Source organism: Petaurus breviceps, unplaced genomic scaffold (assembly GCF_028583685.1).
Source record: "Petaurus breviceps papuanus isolate PSGF00001 unplaced genomic scaffold, PetGlider_PUasm1.0 91041, whole genome shotgun sequence".
Classification (NCBI taxonomy): Eukaryota; Metazoa; Chordata; class Mammalia; order Diprotodontia; family Petauridae; genus Petaurus; species Petaurus breviceps.
In genome coordinates this window covers 17435372-17454725 of record NW_027187400.1, presented here as the reverse complement: position 1 = coordinate 17454725, position 19354 = coordinate 17435372, and the positions used below count along the sequence as shown (strand labels likewise).

Below are 19354 nucleotides of genomic sequence, written 5' to 3'. Positions count from 1 at the left end.
GCAACCTCTCTTCCAACTCCCAATGAATTAACAGCACGTTTCGTTGCTTGCTTCCATGTACATTGGAAGCTAAAGGCTCTTTCACAAAGTTCAGGAGCTCAGACCATGTTTGTATCTTCTTCCCCTGTAAACCTTAGGTCTCCTCTAAGGATTCAGGCCCCCCTGCCCTCCCCAAAGAGTAATAAACCCTGATTGGATGTTCAGATAAATAAATGCCTTAGGTCAATTTCATCCCCAGGGTCTCATGAATACATCACTGGATTTAGAGCTCAGAGGGACCTTAGAAAGTCATTTTATCCAATTCTTTTCATTTCCAGAAAAGGGAGCTGACCAAGTTCACACAGATTGTAAGTGTCAGAAGCTGGATTTGAACTCGGGTCTTCCTGACCCTAGGTTCAATGCTCTATCCACACCAGGTGTTGCCTAAACTCAAGTCTCCTTTCCAGGGATCCCCAAAACCTTTGCCCAGCTCTGAAGAATTCCCAGTTAGCCTGTGGACCAGTACGCGTTCACCTCATCTGCCAAGCCCGGATGCCTGGAAAGTGGCCACCTTATGCAGCAGAAGCAGCCACAGACCCTTGATCCAGATGTCTTGACCGCTGCCTTCCCTTTCCCTCCTGGACAATCTCGGAGACAAGGAGCAGCTGTGGGCTCTTCTGATGGAAAGAAAAGGGAGCTAGCTTTTGATGGGACTCAAGACCAGCTTTAGGCCGAGCCCAGGCCCAAATCATCAGGGGCTACCAAGGGGCTAGGTGTGGGGGAATTAGAGAGTGTTGGGATTTTATTCTGAGACATATTTTACTCTCCTGCCATTCTATCAGCCTTGATTTGGATTTCCAGCCAAACTCTGGATGAGAGGCGGGGCCTTCACACCACTTGGTCGGAGGTGGTGAGGCCATCTGGTGGTCACTGGAGGGATGGCCTGTGGGATTGGGAAAACCAGTTTTGCTTGGTTTTTTGTTTTGTTTTTTGTATTTCCTAATCCCTGGAGATTAAATTAAACCACCCAATTTGAGAGTTAGAAGGAACCTCCTGGCAAAGCATTGGAAATTGAGTGGATGCCCATCAATTAGGAAATGGCTGAACAAGTTGTGGTAGATGAATGTAATGGAATACTATTATGCTATAAGAAGTGATGAGCAGGTGGATTTCTGAAAAACCTGGCAAGATTTACATGAACTGATGCTGAGTGAAGTGAGAAGATCCGGGAGAAAATGGTAACAGCAATGTTGTACTATGATCGACTTAGCTGTCTTCAGCAATACAATTATCCAACACAATTCCAAAAGACTCATGATGGAAAATGCTATCCACATCCAAAGAACTATGGAATCTGAATGCAGAGTGAAGCAGACTATTTTTCACCTTTTTTTCATGTTTTCCCCCTTTTGTCCTGTTTCTTCTTTCACAACATGACTAATGTGGAAATGTTTTACATTATTGCTCATATGTAACCTATATCAGACTGCTTGCCTTCTTGAGGGAAGAGAGGTAGGTAGAAAAATTTGGAACTCAAACTCTTTTGAAAAATGAATGTTGAAAATTATCTTTACGAGTAATTGGAAAAATAACATACTATTAAATCAAATGAAAAAAAAAAAGGGACCCCAGGGACCATCTAGTCCAATCCATATTCCAAAGGAACCCCCCTGACAACTCTTATTCTCTTACCAGACAACTTCCACTCATTGTTAGAAAGTTTGTTCTGACCAAGACTAAATTGGCTTCTTGGTAACCCCCTCTTCGATCTTGGTCTGCCTTCTGGGGCCAAGCAGGACAACCCTTTGCATAGCTGAAAGTCACCATTATCCTAACTCCCACGAGTCAATCCTTCCCAGTCTTGTCATCAAGAGAGGAGACCGTAGGGGGCATCTAAGCATAAAGGCTCCCTTTTCTCAAGTGGTGATCCAGCCTCTGCTCAGACGCCTCCAGTAACTCATGGAGAACTTGTGGAGAGGTTGGGCTACATGACCTTGGAAATCCTTCCCAACTCCCAAATCTTGTGATTCTACAATGAGTCCCTATCTGGCAAGTCCAGAGTTTGATAGGTGTTTATAATGTTAAATCTGAACCCAATTTCTGCACGTTCTTTCCTTAGGGGCTGGGCAATATTCAGCACCAATTGTATGCTAGGCACTGGACTAAATAATCCCTCTTGAATGAATGAGAGAATTTATTAAGCACTGGGGGTACAATTTTAAAAAAGGAGATAGTCCCTGCTCTCAGGGAGCTCACATTCTAATTGAGGAAGACAACATGAGAAGAATTTAGCTGCAAGGAAAATGAAGGTCCCAGAAGTCCTAAGGACAAGGCTACAAGTAGGAAGGCAAGACCCAGGTCTATAGGGTACATCAGCAGGCCAAATGGCAGTGCCTGGTGTGTGTGTGTGTGTGTGTGTGGTTTAGAGGGGGTAGCCACAGAGCAAACACCAAGGCCCGGAGGACCTTGGGTTGTATTTCTGGGTCAGTGGGAAGATGGGGTGGTCCTCCATCTTACCAAAAACAGTAACTTCCAAGTTATCCAAGTGCTATGAATTGTCATATTTGCTGCTCAGGGTAGGGAGCCAGAAGGAGCCAAGCCTACCATCACTGGGAATTAGAAAGTAGACTTCAGGTGAATTTCAGTGTTCAGCCACAAGTGGGGGAAAGGGAAAGGTCACTGGTAGGAAGACTGGTGGGAGGGTCCTCCTCAGATCCCTGTCACCTCAACTGTCACCTTCTCCCACGCACCATTCAAAAAGGACCTTCTACCTGAGAGACCTCTGAATACTTGAAGATAGCTAACGTGTCCCTGCCCTTTCCATCTTTCTTCTTCAGACTAAACATTCCCAGTCCACGAGATCACAGAATTTTGGGCTGGCTGTAGGGCTAGCCTAACTGCCCAACTGGATTCCCCCAAAGAGACACAAAGCTGTTAAAGCACAGGGTGGGAACCCTTTAATGCTTCCTCACATAACATGGATTCTACAAACTGGTCTGGACAAGCTTTGTTGTGTTGTCTCTCTTCATGACCCCATTTGGGGTTTCTTGGCAATGTTACTGGAGTAGGTTGCCATGTCCTTCTCCAGCTCATTTTACAGATGAGGAAACTGAGGCCAACAGGGTGATGCTTGCCCAGGGTCACACAGCTAGTAAGTGTCTGAGGCTGGATCTGAACTCATGAAGATGAGTCTTCCATGCCCAGGGGTCAATATTCCTCCTAAGATGTAGGGATCAGAACTAAACACAATGTTCTGCAACAGAGCCTGGCAGGGAAAGAGCACAATGGGGTTATGGCCTTCCTGGTTCTTCTCTTTAAGTAGCCTAGGATCTCCTTAGCTTTCTTGCTGACCATCTCACACCACTTATTTATATTTATACAGGCCTTCTAGGCCATGAAAAACTCCAGACATTTTTTTTTTCACATGAACTGCTGCTTAACTATGTCTCACCTACTTGGTACTTGTGACACTGACTTTTTGAATCCATGTGTAAGACTTGACATTTATTGCTATTTGGTTCCATCTTATTCTGTTTGGTCCTATGCTCTATTCTGTTAAGCTATTTTTCTAATCCTGCCTCCATCCTTCAGTGGGTTAGCTCTTACCCTCCCAGTGCCAGGTTATCTCTGCCTCCCTTTTGTTTTCACCAGTCTGTTTGCACTGGCCCTTGTTCTCACTCCTGTTGGCCACCATGGTACAGAAAGGTACTGGAGAGACACAAAGGCAGCCAGATGTAGGTTCAATATCGACAGGTCCTGGATGATAACAATTGCCATTTCTATAGACCTTTAGAGTTCACAAGGCACTTTCCTCACAACAACCCTGCGAGGTAGGTCGTGCTGCAAGCATTATTGTCCAATAGTTTACAGAAGAGGAAACTGAGGCTCGTGGAGGGGAAACGAGTTGCCCGAGGTTGCAGAGTTGAGCAGCAGCAGAAATGAACCTAGAACCCAGGTGTCCTCTCTCTCAGTCTAAGGTTCTCTTCGGCGGACCAAGTCTGGGTGTCGCCCTTGCTGCTCTGCTGAGGCTCAGGATGAAGGATAAGTAGAAGCGGAGGCATCCTGAGCAAGGGGCTAGTGGTCAGGGCCAGTGTCTCACATAAGATTAGCGCATCCAGGAAAATAAGGCAAATTTATTCAGTCTGTCAACAGGGGCAGTGAGTGTCAGCTGCATCTGACCCCTCGGTATACCCATGTCTGTGGATAAAAAATTAAGCTATTTCCAAGGTGAGATAAAGGAACTAAAGTGGTCTGGGAAGGGGTGTGGAGTGAAACCCCTCACTACAGGAGAGGAGGAAGGAATTCAATGCCTTTGAGGGTGGCTGCTGTAGAGTCGAGATGCCCCATCCCCAAATCTCAGCCAAGGAGGAAGGGCATGGAATCGGGAAGGCGTCCTTCTCTGGGCTCAGGTGCTCAAGGAGTGTGTTGGCAGTCCCAGGCCATGTACAGTGTTGCTACCAAGATGCATAAATAGATGAGGTGGGGAGGGGGGGGCTCAGACCTCCACCCCAGGAATGTCCCAAGGATCCAGGGCTACCTCAGGACAGAGGCTGTCTTGGGGGTGGCCAGGATGGGCTGGTGGAGTGGGGGCCAGGGAGTCCTCTGCTGGGCCAGCTCCTGTTCAAGTCTCTTGAAGAATTTTTTGGATGCCTTCTTCGGGCACAGGCGGCGGAGGCACCTGGGGATCCACTGGTCAAAGATACACTGCAGGAGAAGAAGTAAGAGATTTCTGAGTCCCACCACCAAAGCCACCTTTCCCATCAACCTTGGTTCTGCCTTCCCCACCCTCTTCAATTCCCTCTACTCTTGTTCCCCTCCCTGAGTTTGGTCCCAGAAGGGAAGAGTTTGAGTTCCAACTCTGCTACTTAGCAGTTATGAGACCCCGAGTAGGTCTGTGAGCCCACTCTGAACCTCAGTATCATCCTCTTGTGGTCTCTTGCAGTTTTCTGAGTGTCCTAGAGAGGGCAGTGGCCACCCCCAGATACTCTCCCCCACGTATCCCCCTGACACACAGTGAGCATGCTTTGCAGGTCCCCAGGCACCTCCAGCATGAAAGCTGCCACAAAGTTGAGGGCAGCCAAGCCAAGCAGTAGCAGCTTGAACCGGGTGTCCTTGATATCCTTCAGGGTCAGCCACTTCAGCAGGAAGTCCGGCGGGCCCAAGGTGAGCACGATCAGGATGGTGGCCAGGACAAACAAGGCCAAAAGGAAAAGAACTGGGTGGGTGGGGAAGAAGGGAGAGAATTTTATCCGTTACCTGCTTATCTCTACCTGGTTTGTTTGCATGTCATCTTCCCTATTAGACAGGAAGCTCCCTGAGGACAAGGACCATCTCTGGCTTTCTGTGTATACACAATGCTGGGTACACAGTTGGTGCTTAATAAACATTTGTTGACTGACTGATGATGACAATGATAATGGGACGGAGGGGGGGAGTAAGGAGCATTGTGAGGACGGGAGAGAGCTCCTGGAGCTCCTGTTCCTCCCTGCAGGTAGGGGATAGCCCAAGATCCCTCCCTTCTGCCATCCTTTCTTTCTCAGGCCTCACCATTTGTGTAGAGTGGGCGGCGGAAAGGGGGACCTTTAGACATGGTCACCGCCATCGTGAGGTACTGGAAACCTGAGAGGCAGAAGATAACCGTGTTCTCGTAGTTGGGCAGGTTCTGGGCCCCTGACATCGTCCTATTTAAAGGGACAAACCTGTAGAGGCAGGGAGGAAAGGAAGGAAGGGAGATGCTTAAAGGTTAGGAACACGCCAGAGTCTGTGTGAAGACCTCCAAGGAAGGGCAAAGCCACCTTCCTCCCAGAGGAGCCCCTTTGGGACAGATTAGAAGCTTTCCCTGAGAGGAGATCTGCATTTGGCTTTTTTTGAAGCTTCTGCCCATTGTTCCTAATTCTGTCCCCTGGTACCAGCTATCCCCCTTCCAAATTCCTGAAGATAGTTGTCAGGGCCCACCTCCACGCTCCCACCCTCCCAGCTTCCTCTTCTCCAGGCTTGATGCTTCCTGTTCCCTTAACTGATCCTCTTGGGGCATTAAAAGTCAGAAACAAAATTTGGATGCTGTGCCCTTCCTTTACCATTCTAGTTACTTTCTTCTTGTTAAGACCTTCCATATTCAGAACGTACCATATTCCTCCCTCAGGGATCTACCCATATGCCCCAAGGGGGTACCCGCCCCCAGGAACATGGAAATGGAAAGGAAGCCAAGGCCTCACCAGGGCTGGGAGACAGTGATGAAGTAGCCGCTGAGCTGAATGGTGGCAACCAGAGCAGTCTGTAGGAGGAGGCTGCCCAGGACAGCCACACGGAGCAGGGCCCCTGGGGGCCGGGAGACCCCCAACTCTGGGGCAGGTCCTGTGAAACTCATTAGCACTGCCACTGAGGTTATGATGGCCAAGTCAATGAACAGAAACTGTAGATCACCTAGATTGGTATTGATCTGGGGGAGAAGCAAATAGGAGGCTAATGGCATCAATCAAACAATCAATGAGAATTTATTAAACCCATACTATGTGCCAGGCATATGCCATACAAAAGAGAAAGGAGTGCATCTCTATAAGCAAAAATGGAACAGTCTCCATCCTCAAGGCACATTCTATGTAGATCACTGTAGGTGAGAGAAGGGGTTCCCACCTCCAGAAACAAGGATTCTAGGTAGAACAGAAGTTCTCCGAGGGCAAGGGATATTTTGGTTTTGCTTTTGTATCCTAAGCATGAGCACAGGGCTTTCATTCGTTGTGGCTTAATATTCGTCAAGGGCTTAATAAATGTTTAATACAGAGCCCAGAAACCTAACCTTGGCCAGTGTTGTTCATACCCTCTCCTTGCCTCCCTCAGCTAGGAGAACCAATCACCAGTATGGTTACCTCATTACATAAGAAGCTTCATTGGCTCTCGATTGCCTCTAGAATAAAATACAATCTCCTTTATTTGGGGGGACATTTAAAGACCTTCACAATCTGACTCCAGGCTACCTTTCCAGACCAGTTTCATATTATTACCTCTAAGGTAAATCCATAGTCTAGTCAAATTGGTGTACTTGCTGTTTTATATACCCCACATTCATTTCCCACCTCCATGCCTTTATATTTTTCATGCTTGGAATGTATTACTTCTTTACCTCTGCTTCCTAGAATCCCTAGCTTCATTTAAGGCTCACTTGAGGTCACCCTTTGCCTGAGGCCTTTCCTGATTCCCCTAATCACACCCCTGCCAAAATCACCATGTATCCATTCATCTATCTTTTGTTTTTGTTTCACTCTACTTTGAGTAAGCTCCTCGAGGCCATGAACTGTTTTCATTTTTGTCTTTCAATACCTAGTGTACCTAGATCAGTGCCTAGCACACAGTAGGGAATTAATAAATCTTTGAACTGAATTAGATTGAATGGATGAAGAAGCTTCTGATGGAGGAGGAGATACAAAGCCTGCCCTCAGAAAGCCCCCTGTCTAAAGAGGAGAAGGAAGTCCACAAACACAGTATAAAATAGTCAATTATGGAAAGAGAAATTCAAAATTCTGGAATGAATGGAGCCATTAAAACTGGAAGTTTGGGGAAGCTTCCTGGAGGAGGTGCCAAGGGGAATGAGATAATGGTCAAGTGAAGGCAGGCCCTCCTCCCCTCCCGTCTCAGCTCTGCCCCAGCCTCATACTTACAGTATAGAGTAGTAGGACAGAGATGAACTGGATAAAGCTGTAAAGCGCCATGTATTGGAAAATGCAGAAGGAGGTGACCAGTGAGCAACGGCCTTCCCTGTAATGTAGGGGAAGGATGTCAGGGCACTGAAAGGAGGGTAAGGATCCCACTAGGGGCAACTGAGAGCCTACCCTGGCTCTCAGTAGAAAATGGCATCTCGGGGTCTGTCTACAGGGCCGGCTAATGTTGGACCTTTGTCCTTACTATAAACAACAACAGAAACACATCCCAATACACTTATTCTAGTGTAAAAAGCATTGATTGTATCCACCTACACCATAGTCTGAAAGACCTCAACTATAATAGAGAAATAGCAGGCTAGCGACTTGGTCCTGGCCCATTTCTATAACAGGGATAATTCTCACCATTACCGAATGATAACGATATAATTATATTATTGCAGAATAATAATACACATATGATGATGATGATCACCACTAGATTTGTTGAATGTAACTGGAAGTGGTGGAACCTCTGAATGAAGTTCAGGTCCAAGGATGGTATCCAAAGGCCCTCCATGGGCAATACCTAAGCTAACAGAATGCCACCAAAGAAACACTGAGCAAGCTGTCTAGGCAAGAAATTCCACAAATTTCCATGTATTGTCCTTAGAGGCTGGGGATGAAGTTTATGATGGCAATTCAGAACCAGGTCACTGCCACCAGAAATCACAGAAGGCTTGTCCTTAAGGAGGTTGGACTCAGAATATTACATATAAAAGAATAAATAGAAGGATGGTGACTTGTCCTTGAATCATTTCTATCTGAACCCCATCAAGAAAAGATGAGATAACAATAATACTATCAACAAATCAAGGACTTGCCAGGAATTCCCAGTGTGAGAACTGCCTCCCTGGATGCAAACTGCCCCTCATCAATAACTAGAATCTTACAGACTTGCTTCTGACTTAAGAGATATTAAGTTACTTAATAAAGTCTTAATTTAGACTTAGTTAAATGAGTTGTCCGTAGTCAAATGGCTACTACTGAGTATCAGATGTGGCATCTGAACCCAGATCTTCCCAGCTCTATCTACTATGTCTTGCTAGACCCTTTTCTTCTTCTTCTATGTGGCCCCTGACCAAAAATTCAGTTCTCTTCCATTTCACCTTGCTTACTTCTCTCTTTTTTTTTTTTTTGGATAAGACTGGGGATAAAAAGATCACACTGTACTGGGCCTGAGGGATCAGAATTATTAGGACCTCAGAGTAGCCTCAGTGCTAAAGGCATCTCCCAGATTATTTCCTATTTAATTGCATATATCTTGTACATTTGTAGTTATTTACATGTTGTCTTCCCCATTGGAGTGTAAGCTCTTGGAGGGACCATGTTTTTGTCTTTCTTTGTAACCCCAGTGCTTGGCATAGTGCCTGGCACATAGAAAGTGCTTAATTTTCATTAACCTTGCTGACTAAATGCCTGGTGATTCCCTTCCCAACTTTGGGAGAGGCACGAGTTTTCTGAAAGTAAAAATAGCATGAGAGAAGAGTAGTGCTTAGCACTGGCTTCTCAGTCCCTTGAGGTGAATTTCCTTAGAGGTCAGGGATTGGCAATAGCGCTTACACCTGAGGCTCCCCCATCCTTGTCCCTTGCTTCCTACCCCTCTCCCCGCCCCTACCTGCTGCTTCCAAAGTTCTCTCTTCCACGGTGCCACTCACCTGATCACCTTAGGCACACACTCAATGTTGGTGATTTGGGAGGTGAAAGGTGATGCCACTGAAGCCTCAGCCTCCGACAGGGAGATGCCCACATCAGCTGCCTTCAAAGCCCCACAGTCATTGGCCCCATCTCCACACATGCCCACACAGTAGCTGCCAAGGAGAGGGTGGGGACTGTCAATAAGTCTTGTACCATTCCAGGAGGTGTGCCCAGCTAGGTGGAGGAAGTGCATCAATCCCAAGGGAAGGTTGAGGTTGGACAGGTGGGGAGCCCCTGGGCTTCCATCAGAGGTCCAGGCCAAAGCTGGGAGGTAGGAGCTCATGGGTCCCCCTGAGCATGGAAACTCTCAAGTCAAGCTCTCCACATCCCCAACTCCCAAGGTGGGGCTCATGGAAACAGAGTGAGACCTCAGATAAGAAATTGAGAGTTGAGAGGGCCCTCAGAGGAAATCTGACCATAGAACAGAAACTAGGAGAAGTGGAAGGGTCACATGAGGGAGAGATTAGACTTGTTTTTCTTGGTTCCCAGAAGACAAACCTAAGAGGGGTGGAGGGAGGTCATGGGGAAGTGGGTTTCAGTCTGATGTAGGGAAGACCTTGCTAGAATGAAGTGGGTACAACCCATGAAGAAGCCATCATATAAGAACATTCTAAAAACAGTTTGGAAGACTCAAGAACACTGATCAATGCAATGAGCAACATAACTGGAGGACTCAGTGAAGAAGCCCCTTCCCCACCTCCTGAGAGGGAGCTGACAGACTCCAGGGGAGCGAGAAGGCAAACACTTCTGGACACGGCCAGTGTGGGAATGAGCTTTGCTTGACTATGAAGAGTCCCTACAAGAGTTTTGTTTTTTCTTTTTTTCAGTGGGGACGGAGTGGAAGAGGCTTGTGAATGGGAAAGTTTAAAATTAAAATTTTAAACATTATTTTTTAAAAGAACATCATTTCAGCGATGGGTGCTATCTCCAAGTAGAATGGGAAATGTCAGGAAGGTATTGAGATCGCTATCTAAAGAAGTGAGATTGACTCTTGTTGGGGATACTATAGAAAGAATCCCCATTCAGGAAGACAACAAACTAATTTCCCTTGGGCTCCCTTCTAATGCCAAATCTTTGTGACTCCTAGACCATCTAAGGACATTCACTTTGGGCAGGGGGGAGAGAGGAAAATGTCCTTATCTTTAAAATGAGTGGGTTAGACTAGATGGTCTCCAGGACCCCTAGACTTACCCTAGATTGCCACATTTATACACAAGTTTACAAAGGTCCAAAAAAAAAATTCAATGATTTGCCCATCAGCAAAATGTCACAGTGTTGAAACCAGAACTCTGCCCAAAGTCTCCCAATTCTGAGGCCAATATTCTTTTTTTTTTTTTACTTTTTTGAGGGGCAATTGGGGTTAAGTGACTTGCCCAAGGTCACATGGCTAGTAATGTTAAGTGTTTAAGGCTGGATTTGAACTCAGGTCCTCCTGACTCCAGGGCCAGTGCTCTATTCATTGTACCACCTAGCCGCCCCCCAGGCCAACATTCTTTCTGCCATATTTTACAAAGAAGAAAGCTGAGAACCAGAGTGATAAAGGGATCTGCCTCAGTATTATGGATTTCTGGAAGTAAAGTAAAAATTGTAACATAGGACATGGGGGGAATGGATCTAGTAATGTGAGAAAGGAATGTTGTTAGACAAGAAATGCTGGAGCTAAAAGGGCTCTAAGGGGCCATCTAATCCAATCTGCCTATTTTACAATGGGGGAAACTGAGGCCCAGGGAGGAAAAGTAACCCTAACGAAGTCACTGATCCGCTGAAATATTTATTCCATTTCCCTTCATATTACAGATGAGGAAACGAAGATGGGAAGAAACCTGCCCAAGGTTTCAGAGGAGGATGGAGGGGTGGGGATACTAAGAGACAGAGGGAATCCCTCTATCATTTACTGGGTTCTGAGAGGTCACTTACTTCAGGTTTCGAAAACCACACACCAGCTGAGTCTTCTGTTCCGGTGTCATCCGGGCAAAGATGGTGCCCTGGAGCAGGATCTGGGGGGTGGGCGAGAGTGGGTGCCAGGGGAGAAGGGACACCTCCAGGGGGAGGGGAGGAAGAAGAAAGGGACAGCCTCACAACAGAGGGCTCAGCATGTAGGGTTGGAAGGGACCTTAGGGACCATCTGGAAACCAACCCTCTCATTTTAAAGAGGAAACAGATTCGGGGAAGTGAAGTTACTTGCCCAGTGTCACAGAGCGGGTGGAGCTGAGAGGTGAACCCAGGAGTCTCTGACTGAGGGTCCAGGCAGGTACTCAGAGAGGGGAAGCTCAGAAAGGGATGGGGGTAGGGGAGAGCAGTACCTTGGGCAAAAGTTCAGGGAAATGATCCAAAACCACCGCAAATGCCTTCCCATTCAGTGCCAGGTGGCAGTGCTCCCCGTCCGGCTCCATAATGTACCCTTTGGACTGAAATGGGCCCCCCATGAGACCCCAGAGCTCAGGTTTCCCAAACTCCTGGCCTTGCCCCAGGGCTCCTCTGCCCCAGCCTCTGGCAAGCTATGGCCTCCCCGTATCATCATCAGGGAATGGTTGAAGGGGGTGAGGGTCATAAAGCCCACCTCCCTGCTTCTGGGCGTGCTTCTTTCCAGGACGTCAGCCTAGGGAAGGGAGGAAGCTGGGACTGTCCTGAGACTTACCTCAGCTTGCTCCCCACCTGGGGAATGCTCGAAGGGGATGAACTTGATGGAAGCTGGTTTGCCGTGGGCAGGGGCTGAGGCATGGACAAACACCACAGGCTCTTGGGGCCTCACCATGCCGCAGGCCCGAGACACATTGACGGCAGTCAGCATGTTGTCACCTGGTGTGGGAGGAGGGCAGGGTTGGCCAGAGGCAGCTGACCACTATCTGCCCTCAGGCTGGCTTCAAGGAGGGCACCAGTGTGAGACTGATGCCCACCCATGTAATAAAGCTAAAAAATCCTTGGGGCTTGCTTCCCAGGCCCTTCCCTCATGCCCCCCATCCCACAGGGCTGCTGTTCTCCTGCTTCCTGCCCCACAGGACCCTCCCTGGGCCCCAGCCTTCAGACACCTGTGACCATGACAGTACGGATGTTAGCCCTGCGGAGGGTACAGATGGTGGGTGCTGTCTCTGGTTTCAGCACGTTCTTCATTACCAGGAGGCCCAACAGAGTCAACCCGCTCTCCACTTCTGTCCTGGGGGGAAAGAGGAGACAATCAGCCCAGGGGAAAAGGTCAGAGGGGGCTCAGAGCCTCCCTTCGGCATAGAGGAAGGAGGCACCTTAAGTCCTGGTTCTGACACCTGCTAGCTGTGTGATCTCAATCAGTAAGCATTCATTAATCACTGACTCTGTTCTAGGCACTGCGCTAAGTGCTAGGAATACAACAAAATTCTACCTCCCTGAGTCCCAGTGTCTCCATCTGGAAAATGGGGGTAAGAATCCTAATTCCCTCCCGGGCTTGTTAGGTACAGATTCTTTAGGCCAATCCCCAGAGTTTACAGACAGGGAAGCTAAGTTCTTGGCTCCAACACTACCTTCTTCCTGAGGCCCTTTCTGGCCCCTTGCCCTCCCCCCTCAAACTACCTGGTGTTCATTTTGTGTTTATTCTGCACCCACTATCTCCCCCAAGAGAAGGTGAGGTCCTTAAGGGCATTTTGATTCTGTGCTGAGCACTTGCTAAAGGCCAAACAGCTAATTGAGACAGGATTGGAACCCAGAGCTCCTCCTAAATCACACTGCCTCTCAGTACCTATGTTAACAAACATAATGGACAAATGCTGCAGATGCAGACTGAGCTTGACCGCAAAGACCACAGACCCAGAACTGGAAGGGGCCTCCCGAGGTCATCTAGTCCGATTTTCTCGTTAACATGAGGGAACTGTCTACTAGATGTCAAGCAAATAGAATTTACAAATATTATCTCATTTGCCCCTCCAAAAAAAAAAAAGCAAAAAAAAAATTATCTCATTTGATCCCCACAAACAACCCTGGGAGCTGCTATTAAGATCCCCATTTTACAGCTGAGGAAATTGAGGCAAACAGAGGGTAAATGACTTGCCCAGGATCACAGAGTCAGTCTGAGGCAGGATTTGAACTCAGGTCTTCCTGCCTCCCAGCCCAAAGCTCTAGTTACTACACCATCTAGCCACCATTAGGAGAAGTGGCACAGGATCACATGACCATAGATTTTGAGCTGGAAGGGACCTCCAAAGTCATCTAGCCCAGCTTCCTTCTTTGACAGATGAGGAAACTGAGGCCCACAGAGTGAAGCAAGGGTTGTACAGTCAGTGACAGAGCCAGATGTGAACACAAACCTTCACTCTGTCTGCTACACGAATCTGCCTCATGAATGAATAAAAACCACTGATTCAAGCATATCGATATAGCTTGGATGGCCACCGCTGATGGAGACCATGCCGTGGCCAGAGGAAAAGGACCCGGCTGCATCTGGGGAATCAGGCAGCAGCTTTCTTCACTCCCAGCCACCGAAGCTCATCTTTGGAAAATCTCTACTCTCCTGGCAGGGTTATCTGGCTGAGCATCATGGCATTCCATGGTCTCTGAGGAATGGAACCCGCAGGTGAGCTCTGGGCAAAGGAAAAAGGCATGGAGGGCAGAGGCCAGCCCAGGCAGGGCCAGCTATCTTTGTGCCAAAGGAGGAGTAAAAATCGTGAAGCACGGCTACGTGTGAATGGATGGAAAAGGAGGAAAGCCAATGATGTAATAAGAACGCGGGATGATGGACAAATAGCCCAAGAACCACCTTCTCAGGCCACAAAATATCTGATTCCAGGACTCAGGGCTAGAAAAGACCCTCGAGGTTTCCCTCTCTTGGCCTCAGTTTCTCTCCTCTATCAAATGAGAAGATGGGATTAGATAGAAAGGAAGATCACTACCTTGGACCTCTTACCAGGGAAAGGCCTATCAGGTAGTAGACAGATTTAGACTGGATCACAGTCAAATCTGAAGAAAAGGGCTGAGATCTGCAGTGAAGGAGAGCTTGCCCAACCCTGGGAGATCACACAGACCAGTGCAAGACTTCAAGTAAGCAGGTGTAGGGAATGTTTCTTGGGGTCTCTCACCTGGCCAGCTGCTGAGCCTTCTCCAAAGTGGGAGGAATGAGCAGGGGCTTGAAGGCCAGGGCCAGAACCCGGAATCCATCTGATGTATAGTGCTGGAGTACTTGGGAGAAATCTGGAGGCACTGGCAAAACAGGGGTGACTGGCATTATTAGGGGCACAGGCAGGCAGGAATTAGATACTCTTTCCATGGTGGTGGATGAAGAATTAAGAATGATTAAAACTAGGGTTTGAGGCCCTTAGGTTGAGGGCAGGGATTTGGGGAAGAGCAGTAGCCTTTGACCCTGGACTCCAGGGATACTTGGGCAAGCCCCCAGGCCTGGTTTTCTGCCATTCACCATAGGACTAGAAAGCCTGAGAATCTACCAAGAGGGAGTATATTCTCTCCCTTGGCCCTGTGCTCTGGACCACAAACCCTGTGGGTTTGGGGAGTGGAGCCTGGAAGGGCTCAGGAGGAGGCAGGGCAGGGAGGGGGGCAGTGGTGGTGATGGTCCATTTCACCTGTGTTGGGGGTACAGAGACTAGCCACCATCTCAGGGGCCCCCTTCATGTAAGCCTCGGGAGGGGCTCCCCCATGCCGCACTACCACCACGCTCATTCGCTGCAAGCCTGATGAGAAGGGGAATCGGCAGAGGATGCCAATGGGCTCCAGCGGCTCCTGCAGGGGCCAAGAGAAGGCAGGTGAGCAAGGCCCTGGATCCCTCCCTGACCCCTCCCTGCTCCAGCCACCCTGCCCAACTTACTTGTCCCTGAAGCTGCTCCTCCAGGGGTGGGGGCTTCATCACAGCCATGACCTTGGTCCCAAAGACTAAGGTCTCTGATCCCTCTTCTTCTAGGAACTGGGAAACAGGCAAAAGGGAGAAGAGAACAAAAGAGATGGTCACTGGGTGGGCACGGCCAAGGTGTCAGGCAGAAGACAGCCAGGGCTGCAGCCAGCCCCTTGGTCAATGATGACTGTGACAGTGGAATGGAGGATGTTTAGTAATGGAAGATGGAGATTGTGATATGAAACAAACGAATAATTAATAACAGCTCCCTTTTCTGCAGTGTTTAAAGTCCGCCAGGCCTTCATTAACACAATCCTTTTGGAGGGGATGATGGACACAGCGTCCCTGTGCAGCTAAACTTGGATAACTTTGGGGGTGTTTACAAGGCAGAATCCCCTGCAGGCGGCAAATCAAAGCTGGTCACTTAAAAGTTGTTTCTGTTTTTTTTTTTTTTAATATTATTTGTGTTGTGGGACGGCCAGGTAGCACAGTGAGTAAGAGCACCGGCTCCAGTGTCGGGATGACCTGGAGATCGAATCCCAGGCTCAGACACTTAGCACACACCCAGAAACACCTGGCTGGCCGTGTAACCTTGAGCAAGTTACTTAACCCCAATTGCTTAAAAAAAAAAATATTATTTGTGTTGTTAATTTGGGTTTGATAAATTTTTATTGCATCTCCAGATCTTTCAGAGAATTGAAAATGCCTACAAGTTCAAGTTGGAAAAGCAGCTTGAAAAACACATCACCAATGATGGCAAGTTACATTTTGAAGGTTTCAAAAGGTTGAACTGTATTGCTTTAAAAGATTAAGATTTCTGCTTTTATATTCCACTGTCAAGGCGCTTTTTTCTATTCAAGCTTAAAGGTACACAAGAACTCTAGCTCAGCCTCTGTCAGGAACCCCATTTTCATTTTACAGATGAGGCTCAAGAGGTTAATGACTTGCTCGTGACCACACAGCTAGGAAGCAGCAGAGAGAGAGAGAGCCAGGACTCAAATTCAAGCATCCTGACCTCAAATCAAATGCTTTTTCAAATAAAAAAAAAAGCAATCTTATGCTTCCTAGAAAGAAGAGGGATCCTGTCTCCCCCTCAACCCAATCCCTTTTTATTGGTCTGATTGGAGATGGGTCTGCACAGAGTCAGAGGACACAGGGTGGACAGACTGATCTTACCCAGCCAGTAGACTCCACCATTTTGAGGTCGATGGGGTCGCCAATGGGCTGGTCATTTAGCAAGGAGATGGAATGGCAGGAGGCCAGGGCAGTGAGCAGGGGACCTCTGTGGAGCTGCCTCAGGTCTGGGAGCAGGGACAGGAAATCATGACCTTTCAGGGGGAGAACACCCCAAACATCCAGGCCTTCTTCTGTCAACGTGCCGGTCTGGAGAGGGGTAGAGAATTGGGAAGATCAGAATTTCATCTCCATGATTAAATGAGATGGAAAGTGGGAGAATGATGGCCTCCATTTTACATATGAGGAGACTGAGGAGAAGTGATTTGTCCAGAATAGAGCAGCTATTAAGTGGACTCAAACCCAGGCTTTCTGACTCTGGATCAAGTTCTCTGACCCCCTGATCCTTCTCAGTCTGTTGAGTCTATTAAAGCCTTTAAGACCCAACTCTGACACCACACCCTCCCAGAAGCCCTCCCCAGCCCTCCCCCCTCTACTCTGGTAAGAAACAAGCCTTCCTTCCTTAGAGTTCACACCAAACATGTGGACCAGAGAGTCAGAGGTAGGCAGGGAAGGGAGAATCTTAGAACACAGAAGGTCAGAGCTGGGAGTAGCCTTAGCATCTAGAATTTCAGAATTAGGAAGGAACACAGGACACAGAATTTCAGGACTAGAATAAGCCTTAGAATGAAAAATGTCAGAATTGTAAGAGACCTTAGAGCAGAAAATATCAAAGCTGGGAAGGGTCTTAGAACCTAGAATATGAGAATTGGAAAGGACCTTAGAACACAGAACATCAGACTTAGGGAAGCCCTCACATATAGAGCACAACTCTTAAATGTCTTAGCCCCATTATAGACTATGGTAAGCAATGAAGGCAGAGACAGTTTTCTTATCCAAACCTGTAGTAACGGTAGTAGTAATTATCACAATGAGAACTATAATGTCTGTCATTTCTCTGATGCTTTTAAGATGTCTAAAGCTCATTCCTTTCACCATCACCCTCTGACCTTTCACAAGCAGCCTTAGAGTTAAATGCTACAGGCATCCCCCTGCCTCTCCCCCCCCCCCAGGTGCTGTGCACACAGCAAGTGTCTAATGAATGTCTACTAGATTATATCCGCTTAGCCATACTTCACCTGCTGTCCTCCCACCCCCGAGACCTGGGCTCCAGGCTTTTACCTTATCAAAGCAGACCAGCCTCAGTTTGGCCCCTAGGTTGATGCGAGGAGGGCTAATACAGAAGATTTTGTGTTTCTTGAGACGATTCTGGGCGTAGATGATGCCAACTGTCATGGCAGCTGGGAGCGCTGGGGGTACCACCACTGTCACCAGGTCTAGGGACCGCTTCACAATCTCCTCTACTGCTACCTGGAGGATGGGTAGGTGACTCCAGTGTGAGTGCCTGGCAGGGGGTGATCCCACCTTTGCTTCACCTTTGCCCTTGACTTTCCTTCCTTCTGGATTCAGATCTCAAAGTCCAGATATCTTCATAACACAAGATCTAGAGAGGATCTTTGATATCAACTAATCTAACCCTTCCATTTTAAAGATGAGGAAACTGAGACCTAGAGAGGGGAAATTAAGTGCCCAAGGTCACACAGTCAAGAAGTAGACCCTCTGATAGGGGGGCAAAAGATGGTGACCCTGGACTGATTTGTACCTTCTAAGGCAATTGGAACCCAAACTGGGAAAGCAGCCCAAGTATATGCCAGTCCTGTCCCCCTGCCCAGAAATATCTCACCTTGTTTCGGATTAATATCACGATGCTATAGATGGTGCCCATGGCAGCTGGTGGAGGGGAGGAGGGGAAGAGAACAAAGAGAAGCAATGAGATTGAGCTGGGAAGGGGGGTGCTAAACAGACTGGGCTCAGAGGCCAGGCCACTTACCCAAGATAAAGAGAAAGAATACAAACTTCAGCGCATCTCTGTAGAACTTGAAGTTGATGGGTTTGGGATGGAGGATGGAGCTCACCAGGTCCCCTTTTGCTGTACAAAATCCTGGATGGGGTGGGGGGAGAGTCGGGGACTTTTGACTCTGGTCCTGCCCAAATGCCACTGTGCCCTTCCCACCCCACCTTGACCAAAGAGGAGTGTTAGGTACCAGCCACAGCTTGGGAAAGCAAGGGAGGAGAAAAGAGACAGCTTTCCCTAAACTCTTCTGCTCTCGGTGGGCTGCCCAGACAAGGGTGCCCCATTGTAGATGGAGGGTTCTCTCCCCACTCATACCTGTCCGGGTCACCACCGCCAAGACGTCAGCTCCCATGTAGGCCCTGGCTTGCAAGACTAGCGTCCCACAGAAGAGGGTGTGGCGACGGTGTTCCTCAGAGGAGTAGGGAGTGGGACCACTAGGAAGTGGGGTCTTCATCACTGGAATGCTCTCCCCTGTGGGGGGAACTCATATGATGACTGTGTGTGTGGAGGGGAAAGAGAGAAAAAGGGAGGGGGGAAGGAGAGAGGGAGAGAGAGAGAAAGAGAGAGGGAAAGACACAGAGAGAAAGAATGAGAGTGAGAGAGAGAAAGAGAGAAGGGAGAAGGAAGAACACAGAGAGACAAACAAGACAGAGAAAAAGAAAACTCAGCCCACACCCCATCCCTCCCTCTAGTGGATCCCTTTAATTTCCCCCACGGTGCACTGGGCATAGAAAATGGGCAATGGATTTGAAATCAGAAGGTCTGGGCCCAAGTCCCAGCTCTGCCACTTACTTAATCTATATGACTAAGTTACTTGCCTTCCCTGTCTTTGTCTCTTCATCCATAAAATGAGGGATTTGGACTAGAGGATCTCTAAGGGCCCTCCCAGCTCTGACATTCCTTCTTCTAAGGGCCCACCCAGCTCTGACACTCTCTGTTCTAGGGTCCTCCTAGCTCTGACATTCCCTGTTCTAAGGACCCTCCCAGCTCTGACATACTCTAATGTGTCTCCTGACACTCTGCCCATTCCCCCAGGAACTAGCAGAGAAAAGGGTGCTTAGGCAACAGTGTGGTTCCCCCCTCCGAGGG

The 19354-nt window shown here is 48.2% G+C and overlaps 1 protein-coding gene across 4 annotated transcripts in view; it reads right to left on the bottom strand.

Annotated features, from left to right (window-relative positions):
* Nucleotides 1-2149: 2149 nt before the first annotated feature.
* Nucleotides 2150-19354, bottom strand: part of ATP13A2 (ATPase cation transporting 13A2) — a 39274-nt gene continuing 22069 nt past the window's right edge. For all 4 annotated transcript variants that reach the window (XM_069079122.1, XM_069079120.1, XM_069079119.1 and 1 more), the window contains 18 exons: nucleotides 18581-18736; nucleotides 18242-18352; nucleotides 18095-18141; nucleotides 17533-17721; nucleotides 16354-16560; nucleotides 15154-15249; nucleotides 14912-15068; nucleotides 14414-14534; nucleotides 12401-12525; nucleotides 12010-12170; nucleotides 11675-11779; nucleotides 11289-11368; nucleotides 9332-9484; nucleotides 7635-7731; nucleotides 6195-6418; nucleotides 5527-5678; nucleotides 5022-5194; nucleotides 2150-4683 (listed from right to left, as the gene is read on the bottom strand). In XM_069079122.1, the coding sequence (XP_068935223.1) occupies nucleotides 4513-4683; nucleotides 5022-5194; nucleotides 5527-5678; nucleotides 6195-6418; nucleotides 7635-7731; nucleotides 9332-9484; nucleotides 11289-11368; nucleotides 11675-11779; nucleotides 12010-12170; nucleotides 12401-12525; nucleotides 14414-14534; nucleotides 14912-15068; nucleotides 15154-15249; nucleotides 16354-16560; nucleotides 17533-17721; nucleotides 18095-18141; nucleotides 18242-18352; nucleotides 18581-18736 (2525 nt within the window). In that variant the 3' untranslated portion in view covers nucleotides 2150-4512. The remainder of the gene's footprint in view (nucleotides 4684-5021; nucleotides 5195-5526; nucleotides 5679-6194; nucleotides 6419-7634; nucleotides 7732-9331; nucleotides 9485-11288; nucleotides 11369-11674; nucleotides 11780-12009; nucleotides 12171-12400; nucleotides 12526-14413; nucleotides 14535-14911; nucleotides 15069-15153; nucleotides 15250-16353; nucleotides 16561-17532; nucleotides 17722-18094; nucleotides 18142-18241; nucleotides 18353-18580; nucleotides 18737-19354) is intronic.